General features: G+C 39.5%; 1 protein-coding gene across 4 annotated transcripts in view; it reads right to left on the bottom strand.

Annotated features, from left to right (window-relative positions):
• arhgap17b (Rho GTPase activating protein 17b) overlaps positions 1 to 14,016 on the bottom strand; it is a 26,306-nt gene extending 12,290 nt beyond the window's left edge. For 2 of the 4 annotated variants that reach the window (XM_044330333.1, XM_044330334.1), the window contains exons 1-4: positions 13,844 to 14,015; positions 13,284 to 13,723; positions 8,838 to 8,877; positions 487 to 591 (exon numbers count right to left, since the gene is read on the bottom strand). In XM_044330333.1, the coding sequence (XP_044186268.1) occupies positions 487 to 591; positions 8,838 to 8,877; positions 13,284 to 13,336 (198 nt within the window). In that variant the 5' untranslated portion in view covers positions 13,337 to 13,723; positions 13,844 to 14,015. Of the gene's footprint in view, positions 1 to 486; positions 592 to 8,837; positions 8,878 to 13,283; positions 13,724 to 13,843 lie in introns of all 4 variants that reach the window. The other 2 variants (XM_044330332.1, XM_044330335.1) reach the window with 2 other exon arrangements.

Here is a 14,016-nt window from a genome sequence, read left to right on the forward strand (position 1 = left end):
CATGCATTTTGATGATTTAAGTGACAAATCAATATAAACGTGTGATAAAATAGCATATAACAGTCATTCCACAGTAGATTTGTGATTCCCTGCATGTGTGTTTGTGTGGCTGTGGTAGTAACAGAGAAACTGGCAGGTTGCCAGTGCGGAATATTTTTCTCCTGAGTCTCTCTCATATCTATGTGTTACATAAGAGGAGATGTTATGTGCTCATAGCAAAAGATAGCATGGCCTCGCTAATGCTGACAGTGATGTTAGTGATTCATCCTTATTTAATTCCTGTATGAGTTACATTCTGTGCAGACATCTTTCTTAGAACAAATGTAAAAGGTTTTGTTAGAGATCCTGACTCTGTGGCTTGTTGCTGTTGTGCTTCAATAATAAGTTTACAAAAGCACAAAGTATGAAGGTGTGTTCAGTTGTGTGTTTCCACAAAGTGCAGCTGGTGAACAAACAAGTGATAAAGAGAAATGGAGTGCTTCTTACATGTCTCTTCTCAGTGTCTGTGCCCAGTTGACCCTGCAGACAGGACACCAGCCTCTTGTGTGTGTTGTGCGACACCAAACGCACCAGCTCCATCCGCCTCTCAATCTGCGCACACACACACACACACACACACACACACACACAACCCACGCAATGCAATGTCATAAAATCAGAACAAACAAAACAGGCCTACAGTGAGCAGAGTTCAGTTGACTGATTTAAAACAGGATGAAAGAAGCTTGTGTAGTGACAGTTTCATCGTCCGAGCGCACATATTCCTGTTCGAAAGAAACAAACCAGGTGAGAGCAACAAATCAAAACACAGATGCCGCAGTAGCCAACATCCATCTCTAAACTTTCCATCCTGCTCTTGTTATCGAACGATGATGGAAGATGCTGTTTGTCTAGCTCGTGTTGCAGTCTGTTCCTCAGCGTTATTACAACAGGCAGCACTGACAGCCAGATGGAGGGAAACATGGCAGGTAAGTTATACAGACTGATGGATTGTGATCTTTACTGAGAACAGGGAACGTTTGTCTCGACACATAAAGACTCAATGCAGAGATACGATCAAGGATGAACACATCAATCATTCTGACTGCAAGCCTGATGGTGGCCTGATCTACTAGTCATACTTCAAAAAAAAGGTATTATAAGGGCCTTCTTGTGGTTTTGCATATTTAACCCCTTTAACTACAAACAGTGTACATTTTACATTGCTGTATCCCATTCTTCAGGTTGATTTTCTACTTTGAAGGCAGCGAGTGGTTTAAATTCACTTAATTATGGTGAAATTATTCCTTCACCACTTGTAGAGACTTAAAACATTCCTGAGATAGTCAATCCTTCACAAAAAATACTTTAACTCTTTAACAAATAATTTATTTTATTTGTAAAAGTTACATTATCATCACATGGTAATGCAGCAGAAAACTTTGGTGAATTAGTTGACTGCTGAAAAACACTGTATGCTACAAAGCCAAAATACAAACGACAAGGAAACGATGACACTGTAAAAAGAAATTTTTTAGAACTCAAGCTTCATTATTGTCTTTGGAAACAGCTGTTGACAGCATTTGATCAAAATCTCCAAAACAGCTACTTAATGGTCCTTGAGGTGGAATTGTTTTATCAACCACTGTTTCCAAGGTCAAGAATGAACTCTGAAAGTCAACTCTTAAGCCAACTGGGCTAACTCCATCTGCCGATGAAGACCAGGTGATATGATCAAAAGCTTCAAAACAGCTACTAAAAGAACCTTGATGTGAGAGGACCGTTTTGACAAGTACATTTTGTATTGGCTTACATCAAAAACGTTGCTGAGCGGCAACCAACTCTGTGATCTCAGAGTGTTCTTGAATGCACTTACCTTGCTACGCATCACGAGATCAAGCGAGAATCCATCTCGTAAGGCTTCAAGTTACGCGCTTGTGTCCCGACCTATCAGCGTCCTATGAGGATTCTTGTGTGATCGTGTGATCTTGCAAATGCAGCTGCGTCGCAAGGTAAAACTTTGATAGACAGATGGTTCATCCAATCACCTGTCAAGCATTTTTTTGTAAGTGCCTGCCCTTTTCCAAAGACGACTTCTCAGATGGTTCTGTGTAACAAAACATCTGGCGTGTCAGGTTGTAAATACACCACTAGAGAGAGTTTTCTGAACAGTTCTTGCTCCCAGTTGCACAAACATGTGGTGATAACATAACTTTGACAAAAAAATAAGTGAGTGACTAAAAACTGATATATTTTGGAAAAGGGTCTGAAGTAAAGTTTTATAGTTAAACTGTTAAAAACACACACAAACACTGGTGCGGTCTTTAAAACCAAACGGCAGCAAATTAAATAAGTTCAAATTGTCTGTGGTATTTCAAAAAACAGACAGGTTTCGTATGAGGCCAAACAGTGAAAACCCCATGCCTTTATTTCACAATTTGGAACTAAGTGCTGCTGTGGCTGAAGTTTAGTGGTAGCGGGATCCAAGAATAGAACGGACACGCACACACTCTGATTTTGCACCCAGTAAGCTGACTGTCATCTAAGTATTCACTTCCTCTTCCTGTTTCAGTGTAAACATCCAACTGTGTTACTACATCTGAGGGCCCCTCATTTGCTGTCTGATCCCCATCTTGGTCTTCTTCCCTTATCCTTCCCTTTTATCCTCCCTAATTTGCTCTTTACAGCATGTGAGTCTGTCCTCCTCCCTCTCCTCTCTCTTTCCTGCAGCTGTTGCTCCATGCCAGACCACAGCTGGACTTGGCTACCTCGCCTGGATCCAATTGATTCGCTCATCATTCAGCTGATCCCCAACTCTGATTAATGCATGGAAGTCTAGCTCTATCTGGTGACAGCTCGATTGGATCCAGACTTCTAACACTTGTTGCCAAGAAGGAGAGAATGAGGCCCAAGTGACTGCAGTGTGGGCGGCACAGCAGACTGGAGGCACTGGGTGATCGCATTGTCTCTGTTGATTGAAAGCATTTTCAGTGAGTGTACACCAAAAGACCCCGGAGAGTATAAAAAAAATCATGTCTTTGATATTGAAGTCTGTTTTGCACATTTCACATTTGAAATGTCTCAGAGTTTAAATATCCTTCTCGAAGTTGTTTGCTTCTCTTGACCCACATTGTTATGCGGTTGATATAGATTTAATTTAGCCACAGTTAAGGCTCATGAGTCACAGAGCTAAGCATCAGATTTTTCAAAATATAATCACCCAACGATCTTTGAAAAACCCAGAAGGTCGTTCTGCTGTTCTGAAAGTGTCTCAAGAATCCTTGAAGACTATTATAACAACTTTGGGGAAAAAATATTCTGTTTGAAACTGGATAAACAAGACTTTTAGCTAATTTTCCAAGTTGCATCTCTATTTTTCTTTTTCGTAATTTAAACAATTACAACAATTTATGTATTTCAGAAAATCAGACATTCTGTCAGTCAGTCATTTCTGACAGTGTTCCTATTATTATTTGCTATATTCCTATTATGACAAGACTGCTTTGTGGAAAAAATACATTGATGATATCATGGTCATAGAGCTGTCTGATTTTCTGAAATACATAAATTCTACTACTAACTATCTTTCTTTCTTTCTATGGAACAGCATGAAACCTTTGTTTACTTTCTAGACCTAACACTTTACAAGGGAAACAACAGTACTATTGAGTCTACAATCTATCGTAAACCCCTAAGCAGAAACACTCTTCTAAAAGCTGAGAGTAACCATCCAATTCATTCGCAACATTCCTATTGGTCAATTCTCAAGATTGCACAGAAACTGCAGCACTGTTACAGATTTCCAGTCTAAAGCTGTTGAAATGAAAGAGCGTTTCCAGCATAGGGGTTACCCTACATCATATATCTGCTAGGCCTATCATACAGAAAGGAAATCCTTGTTAGTTAAGAAAACTAGTGATACCACTACTTCCTCACAGATCACAGATTTCTCTACCAAGTACTCTATTCTGGCAGGCAGGGTCAGAAATATTATCCTTAAACATTGAAATGTCCTCAAAAGTGACCCATCTCTAAATAATATCAGCTATGTCCCTCCCCTGATCATGTTTAAACATTGCCGCAATGTGAAAGAAAGACTGGTTCATTTTGACACTAGAAAACTACCCAACACTGGTCACATCATCAACTCACTGCTCTGCAGAGAAGCATATTGGATTCACACTGTGAACACATTGGAACCCTTTGGCATAAATGAAGAACTGAATTTGTTGTGTTTCCTCTAATTTGTCACACTTGACGGATGTTTGCACTTGTACTTTTTGAACTTTTATCTTTGTATTTTTAAGAGAGGCCTATGTTCTTTTGTTTCTGACATGGTGTTAGGGGTGTGGCGCTTGGACACTGACTATAGCAACTCCCACCTTTTGATTCATTATCCAATAGATTTAAAACCATATTCAACCAATTATCCAATTGCAATTGTACACCTGGTCTAGGTTGACTATAAATGTTGTTTGCCTCATCTCTTTGTCCACTTCGACTCTGATGAAGACACAGTAGTGTTGAGACATTAGTCTGTTTGCACAATTAAAGGCTGTGAATTAATCGGTATGCTCCAGTCCCCTTTTTCCTCTGGAAATATGATTAGTCATGGTGGTATATATTGATGTTTCTTTCCAATATTTTTACATTTTTCAGGTTGATTTTCTATCTTCCAGGTAGCCAGTGGTTTAAGTTCATTTCAATACTGTGAAATTATTCCTTTATCACTTGTAGTGACTTGAAGCATGCCTGAGAGAGTTCGCCTTCATGATTTTACAAAGATCACCAGGTAAATTCTTTTTAGAAAATCAGAGGCTTAGCTCAATGACTCAAATGCAAACTGGAGCTAGATTTAATAATGAGCATCAATAGGAGATGTTGTTTTTAATCAGTTTGCCACTTTGAAAATAGTTAAACTCATCTTCAATAAAAAATATTCCATCTACAGGAATGTACAGATATTCCACTAAAAAATAAGTCTGGTGATTATTTCTGGCATTTACATCTTCAACGTTCAATTAGTCAGTCTCAATTCTCAAGAAGCCTAATTTACTTTTCTGAGATCTGGCCTCAGGGAGAAACTCAATTAAGGAAACAGACTCACACACACACACACACACACACACACAGAAACACCCTGACAAAATTAAGTCAGAGCTGAAGGGAGAAAAAAACCAGGAAAACTCCCTGATCATGGGCACAGATGAGAACACACTTTGACGATTATCAGAACAGAGACTATCCCTTCCGCCCACCTCTCCAGTTAGGGAGTTGTCCAAAGGTTTACAGGCCAGTTATTGCCATCTTTTTTTCCAGACAGAAATGAAAGCAGCAAACACAACAAGCAGGTGACCTCTGACCTGCCACAGCAGAAAATGTGGAACGTCTAGTGAGTCACAGAGGAACCGAGCGGGCGGATACAGTTTTGTTTTCTGGCTTGGAGCTACTTTGGCTGACTGGATAGCTGGTTGACTGATGGGCTGGCTGGCTGACAGATTACTAGCTGGCTGACCTTGTTGGAAGGATAGCTGAGTTGCTGGTTGGCTGATGACAGAGCAGAAACAGGATTTAAATGTAGCGATGGTCTGAATAGTCATGTTTGCTTGAAAGGGGTAGTTGGACATTTTGGGAAATACACTTATTCTCTTTTTTTATTGAGAGTTAGATAAGATTGATACCACTCTGTCTATCAGTTCATTAAATATGAAGCCATAAAGCCAATTAGTTTAGCTTAGCATAAAAACTGGAATCAGGGGGAAACAGCTGGCCTAGCTAACTAAGCAAAATCAGCCTTCCAGCACCTCTAAAGCTCAAAAATTAGCATGTTATTTATTTAAGCCATACAAAAACCGAATTGTAAAAATGAGAATTTGCCGTTTTATGGGGTTTATGTGCCAGACAATTTCTTGGCTGGGATTATAGTAACTTCTTGCAGTCGTTTTTTTGGTTGGCAAACACAAGTTACTGCCCTGGCCAAGAAATAGTCCAGCACATGAAACCACAGTGTGTCATTTTTACACTTCAATTTTGTTCATTACAAACGAGATATAACGAGTTAATTAGTGAGTTTTGGAGGTGTTGGTAGGTGGATTTTGTTACTGTGAGTCAGGCTCGTTTTCCCCTGTTTTGAGTCTTTATGCTAAGCTAGGCTAACTTTACTTTTATTTACCGTACAGATATGACAGTGGTATCAATCTTCTCATCCAACTCTTGCAAAGAAAGCAAATATGCGTATTTCCCAAAATGTCAGACTGAGCCGATGTTCTCACCGACAATGAAAACCCATTCTTGAGTTTTCTGTTTGGCTCAACAGCTGGTTAGCTAACAGATACCTGTTTAACATACAGTATCAGATATGAGTATGCTTCATTATCCACAACAATAACAGTCTATTGTGTATCCTTGGTTGTATTCAAATACGGAGATGGGCCCAGTTCCAGCCTGACTCTCTCCCCAGTATGAGGCCAGGCAGGCAGCAATACAATCCAGTCTGACAGCCTCCTCAACTCTCCCACTGAGGCAGGACGTGTCCAAACAAGATAAATGCCTTGGCCAATGCAAAAGGACTATGGAAAAATGAAAAAGAGCTACTACGACACCATGGAAATCAAAGTGTCAAATTTCAAGTTGGACTGTATAGAGCAGGGGGCGTGGGGGTGTGCTGGTGGGGGGAACAGGACAAAAAGGGAGAGGAAAAACTATTCTTTCTCTGCTCATGTTTGGAAAGAGTGAAAAACTTTTCCAGCTTGTGTGATTAAATCAAAATGCCAGCACTGATTCACAGGACTATGTCAGTAAACTGTGAGCTGCACATTTTACAGAGATGACTGTAATCAGTGAGCATATCTGAAAATGGACTGTGTGGAGCATGTGTACTGGTAAAACACAGATTCTGACAGGCAACTTGGAGCTCAAGTTGTTTTGCCAAAAGACATCCAAGCCACTTCCACTATGCTGATCGCCTGACAATCACATTCCTCACTGAGAGCTGGAGCTAAAGGAATGTCTAACACAGCACAAAGCTCCTGTCGTTCAGGACACGGACCAAAGACGAGAGAAAGCATTCTCTGGAAGGGTTGGGTCAGTCTGTGCTCTGTGCTTTTGGGACAATAGCACATATATACCTAAATTCAACTATTATCACTGTTAAAGCAAAAACCAAGCCTCAAATGTTTGTCTTGATTACAGCAAAACTGGCAACATGTATTAGTTAATAATATTTATTCAATTTGTTCACTGCTAAGTATTTGTGTTGTGTGTTACTGTATGTGCGCGAACCACCCAGGGTTCATAGTTCACTGCTTGCATGTCATAAAACTATGACTTCTATGACTGAATGAGAGTTGAAGAGGGCTTTTAACTTCACCTTTACTTTCTTTCCACAATAGCTCCTTTCTTCTGCAAAAATGCTCTGTCTTTCTCAGTTTCTCTTGTATTTATTCACACTCTTTTCCAAGCAGTGATCTCACAGTTTCACTAGCCAGAGTGCTCCCATCCCCCCAACACACACACACATACACACACATATGCACATAATGCACAGCATACATCCAGTATGATTTCAAGATAACAGAACATTGCCAGGATTTGCCTTGAGTGGAAAACCTTGAGGCACTTTTCCTACAGTTGCCAAACCCCTGAGCTGGCAAGTCATTACTGAATGAAAGGCCCCCAAGAGGAATGTTGTAATGCCAGCAGTTGTACTCCAAACTGCAGAGAGACTTGGCATCAACAACTGTTAAAGCACGATGGCTTTAACAGAGCCTTTATGGAGAACTTGTAAGTCCTTTGATTACTTCCCTGTTTTACTCTTCCAGAAAACAATTTCTAAAAGAAGAGCAGTTTTTGCACTGAGATACAGTGGTGTAAAATAAGGTGGTGTTAGACACCTGAGGACATAAAACCCTGACAGATACTAAATTACACAGTTACAACAACCTGTTCACATTTAGTGCCAGCTCTAGCTTCTACAGGTGCAATGATACAGTCAGCTCATGATTCAGTATAATACACGTGGTATATGATCATAGTTTGATGCAACAACTCTACTCTACTCTATTATAGTACAGAAAAATCCATACTTAAATGTGTTTTCAACTTTCCCCAACTTTCACCATTTTTAGATTTGTTTTAGATTCCTAATATTTTACATGATTATTTTGCCAACTGATCCCCGTTGGCTTAAAAGTAAATAGAAGAATAAAAATGTCTAAATGAGAATGTCTTCATCAAGATAGAAAAGCAAACCGTTTGAACTTGTTGAACTAACAATCTCATTAGATTGCCACAAATAGACTGTGGTTAATGTGGTTAATGTTGCTGCTCAGTCACATTTTACAAGGTGAAGTGATATTTAGAGGTTTGCAAAAAAGTTAGCAGAAGATGCTATTATGCCTCACTAGGCAGCGCAAATAAAAGAAGTGAGAGAGAACAATGATGGTCTGGCTTTGAAGAAAGGCAGTAAACACCATTACACTTCCACACCACACCACTCATACCTGCTACAGCTGCCAGTTTATGCAATTCTTTTGGAACTGCTGTCCACGATGCATGTCATCATAGCACGAAATATTGTGATGTATCTTAACACCCTAGGTAGTGGCTGAGCATTAAACCCCAGAATAGTATAAGCAGTTGGATACCAATGATGGTCTGATATTGAGGCATAATTTAAAGGCAGTAAACACCATACCAGCACTGTTGATACGATTTTTTGAAACTGCGGCCCACAATACATGTCATCAAGTTTTTATAGCATGAAATATTTCATTGCTTCAACAGACATTCAGACTGTGTCTGAGGCATCCAAACCATTTATGTACATGAACAGTAATAAAAGAGAATATCATATTCACCTGTAGGAGGTCATCACTCAGCACTTCTGTTTTCTCAGCCCTGTTGAGAGAAACACAAATCAAAAACTAAATTTAAAAGACTGAAAATGAATAAAAACCTAAACAAGCCACACATTCAACATACCGGAAATGCATGTGAATTTGAATTGAATGCTTTAAGACTATGTAGTTTTGATCATGTTGGCTAACTCTTCAGCATTGGTGTAGTGCAGTTCCATGACATACTGTGTTTTCTTACGGATCAAATGCACACATTTTATTTCAGCTAAACAAGAGCTAACTTGCTGAACTCAGCTGTAAAAGATGAGGCCATCAAACTAATGTCTATCCAGCCCAACTTGTCTGCAGTTTGCACTGTGTGAGCCTGCAGCAAAAGTTACACAGCGCACAACCTGCTTCAATCCACAATAAAATGTCGTCACATGATATACTTGTTAACAAAGTGAAATTTGATTACAGTTTATGAACCACACAATTGTGCACAAGCCCATCACCACATGTGCCTGTGGCTGTTTTCCATGATGGACCTGTCGGATTCCTCCACCCTGTCCAAAGGCACACTTCCTGTTGTACCATCTCCACCTTGTTTGTTATGGCAACAGGGGGAAGGTGTGTGTATTTGTGTGAGAAGGGGGAGGGTGGGAGTTGCCAAGTGGCTTGTTGCTGTCTGAAATGCACCAAAACACACTGCACATTGTAGCAGAATCTAAGGAAAATAGGATGGTGACATCACTCCAAAACTTGTAGGAAACATTGATAAAATATCATAAACATCTGACATAAGAAACACACTCCCCACTTTAAATATAATCTCAAACTTCCAGTGCATTTCTTCCTGTTTCTTGGTTTAAATCTTGCTGAGCTAGTGAGACCAGCAAGCAAGGCCAACACTCACCCCATCAATATCTAACAAATACACCAACCACATATGCATTACGTCTACACACACAAATCTCTGAAGACCTCTTCCCCTCCCTCTACCAGAGCAGGCATAGCCCACACTATAGATTTACATCTCACAGGGATCAATTAACCCCTCTCCCACACAAGACTTATTACCTAATACTGTTGTAAGACTCAGAAATAAGATCTTCACAAGCTACACCCTCCACATACAGGCTTACCTCACTAATGCCTGAAATGTTCCTCAATGTTAATCGAAAACACCTTTGAATGCACTCTGAAGTATCAAGACTGTACCAAGAGTAGAGATTTTTAGAGCAGTCGAGGTGACAGCAAAGATTTTTCAATTTTGGCACAAAGCTAGAAATCAAAAATTATTCAATAGATAATTTTTAGTTATAAGTAATCAATGATTTGATGTTTGGGTCTCATGTAAGCATAAGCACTGGCCTAACATATTGCAAGGGCTGGGTACTGAACATCAGTACTTTTATTGTACAGACTGTATTTTTATACAGTCACATTTGCATTGAAAACTTACTTACTTTTTCAAAGTATTTAAAGGTATTTAAAGAAGTATAGTTTGGTATCTGTGCCAAAACTCAGGTTAGTATTAAGTATTTTCAAATGATACCCAGCCTAAAGCTGCAACGAGTAATCAATTATCAATCAATCGCTTGAGAGAAATTTGATCAGCAACTATTTTGATAAGTAAATAGTTGTTTAAGCAATTATTTAACCAAAATGGCAACAGTTCACTGGTTCCAGCTTCCCAAACGAGAATATTTTCTGATTTTCATACTCTGATTATAATAAACTGAAACAAAACCACGGGCTCTGAGGACTTAGGGTGGACATTTTACTGACCTGTCTTCTCATATGTACTCTATAGTAACTGCTTTTCTTGCTATATTAAAAGGAATAACCTGCAGCACTTCCGAGCAACAAAGGGTTAATTCAGGGTAAGAGGGGAATCCTCACTAAAGTTTACAAGTATAGAAAAAAACTGTTTTTTCATGTGGTTTCAACACAGACAGAGATAAACTAAAAAAAGGTAGAGATATACTGTAGGTGACAGCCTGAGATACAATCAGCCAGAGCACCTACACACCGATCCACATGATCGCATTACACATTAGGCTGCACTGGCTCGCCAATGAAGGAAAAAGCTACATGCACAACTTTCAGATTCCTATCAATATTGAATTAGCATTGATTTGAGTGGAGTAGAGCTTTGACCTAGCCAGCAGCTATTGTTCTAAGAATAGACTCCCACAATGCTGGAGCCCAGACCCTGAAAGAAAACTGAAAGAAAACATAACAACACAGAAAACTGAAGTAGAGGAGTAACTGTGCAATGTATGATATACTCTGTTATGTACATTGACTTTTAATTCATAGAGGTCAACCACAAACACAATTAAAATGCTAAAACTTTAGCAGTGAAAACATCTGACAACATTTCCATGCGGATGTTTTCATTCCAAATTTGTTTTTTTAAAGAGAACTCTCTAAGCTTATCTCTCCTAAGTGCAGCAGAGGTATGCAAGTATTCATAAACACCGTACCCTCTTAACTCCTACCACGCTGCAACTACGTGTAAATCAAACTGCTTCCTCCTTATTAATCGCATTTACATCAAACTGGTTTCCTCTTTTAGAAAAACACCCCTCTGTGGCTGCGAGACGTCCCCCAGCCCTCCGCTGTGTCCCCGTCAACAACAACCATGGAAATGCTTACTCCACAAAAACTCTCTGTGCCTGGCCCTTCCTGAGCCAAACAGAAAACCACATCATTACAAACTGCCATGGGGGGAGACAAATTCAGCGGTTTGTAAACTAGATAGAAAGGTCTACCAGCTTTAGCTCTGTTCTTTCAAGTTTCATTTGACCTATTTGTGTGGCAGGATGGTGGGTTTAAAGCAGTTCATGGTATTGGATAACTGTTACCAGAGGATATGTGGCAGGTTAAACTCAATGCAGAGTAATCCACAGTCAGTGTGTGGTTGAAAACACTTCGGCCTCCCGGTACGCAGGCTGTCATTCTGCTCAGTTGAGTTTTACTGCTCTTACACAATATATGGAGGAATGTATGTGAGGAATCCAAGACCAGTGGCTACAGGCTATTTGGTTAGAAAAGTCATTTTGAACGAAACATTAAGAAGATGCCGTTAATGCAGTAATAACTGGAGACATCTTCTCAGTGGTGGCTGCTGATGGAGAGCAGGGGCTGGAAACCCCTGTGGGGACGGAGATGAAAGGAAAGGAGGAAAAGGAGATGGTGTAGATTGTATTTTTGTGTGCACGTCCTGCTCTACAATTGCAGAAATACCAGTAACTCCCCTATGCTGTATAGATACCTCTAGGCACTGCAGTCCCTACTGGAGTGAAAGGTGGAGACATTACAGGGGCCCAAAGCTGTAAAGGGCCCACAAATATTCCACTGGACAAGTTTTATTAGAAAGGAGTCGATATTTTTCTGAGGGCTCAAAATTTCTTCCAGATATACTGAAAGATATGATATACTGAAGAAATAATTAATCTAATTAAGACCTGAAACAATGAATCAATTAGTGGATCAACAGAAATATGGCAAATATTCACTGGTTCTCTCTTCTCAAATGTGAGGATTTGCTACTTTTCACAGTTTTATGTAATTTTGAATTAAAGTTCTTTGGGTTTTGGACTGTTGGTCTGATAAAACAAGATTTTTGATTTTTTTCACATTGACTAAGATTAAAGCTGCAGCAATTGGTTGATTCATTAATCAGTTGATAAAAAATATATATATATTCAGCAACTATTTGGACAATCGATTAATCGTTTAGAGAACAATGGTCAAAATTCTCTGGTTCCAATTTTATGAATGTGATATTTTCTGGTTTCTTTTGTCCTCTATGACAGTAAATTGAATATCTTTAGGTTGTGGACTGTTGGTCGGGACAAAACATGACATTTTAGTTCGTATGTTCGGCTTTAGGAAACGGTAATTGACATTTTTAACCATTTTCTAACATTTTATAGATTCAGTGACTAATGATTAATCGTGAAAATAATCAACAGATCAATCGATAATGAAAATATTCATTAGTTGCCGCCCTAGTTAAGATTAATCATTATAAAATAGCTGATAGGTGCAGCCCTAAATGTAATTAAGCCACTAACTTACTACTACTAGACACAATGTAAGTGCATACATTGATATTACAGTGACTTTGGATACATTGAACACATCTGTAATCCCATTTAATTTTTCACACGTTTTTACTGGCCAGCTTCAACTGAAAATTAAACATCAAATTTAATGAAAGATTTCTGCTTGACATCACTAAACTGCTACATGATGCCTCTTAAACTTTCTGAACTATGCAGGTATTGTTAGAGAAAAACGTGGCCCAGCCCTTCCGACACCGCCCACAACAAAAAGACAGATGTCAGTCAAGGGTTAACACCATAATGACAAATTATGAAAAGCAACAATGTTGGCCTACCAGAATATAAACATCAACTTACGACAATGCATGTTGTTGAAATAAACACCCACCTTCCAACTGTCTGGTTGGCAAGCTGCCTCATGCGATTAAACTGTTTCTTCATGTTTTTTTCCCTCCTCGGTGTCTCCTACAAGTCTGTAAAAGTTAGAGGCACCTCGGAGCGCTGTCGTTCATCCACCGCGGATCCAAAAGTTGCGCTACGTCGCAGCCATTGTGGCAGAGTAGGGCTGCGCTCCGACCAGTTTAGTGCGCTACAACTGAATGGTTTTCCTGGTTAAACCCAGTGACACAAGCCGTCGCTCTTACACTCCAGAAAGACGGCAGAGAAGTCAGTTGAAACGGCCTCTGTCGGACCTCTGGAGCCCCATTGTCACGAATATCTGAAGTCCTGTTAAACTGGCTAGTTTGAGTGCAACCAGTGTGGTAGGAAGAAGGAAGTGCCTTTACTTCCCTACTGTATGCTGCATGGGCCAATGGTGACATGTGATACCTTTGCAGAAAAAAAAGGAAAAGAAAAGCATTGACTCAGCTATTGGGTTGTCATGGTCATAGCAAAGTCATACATTTTTTAGTCTGTGAATGAAGAATAGGCTATAGAAAATCATATTACGTTGTTTAAGTGGGCCCATTATTTATAAGAAATTGTTGAACTAATATGGGAAAACAGGGGAAACTGTGACTAAAATCACACATTTAGCCAAAAACAATACTTGTAACAATGCAAATCAGACCCAATAAATCACAGCTGCAAAAAGTAATAAGAAGCCCTTTCAATGTATTTAA

This window comes from Thunnus albacares, chromosome 17 (assembly GCF_914725855.1).
Source record: "Thunnus albacares chromosome 17, fThuAlb1.1, whole genome shotgun sequence".
Lineage (NCBI taxonomy): Eukaryota > Metazoa > Chordata > Actinopteri > Scombriformes > Scombridae > Thunnus > Thunnus albacares.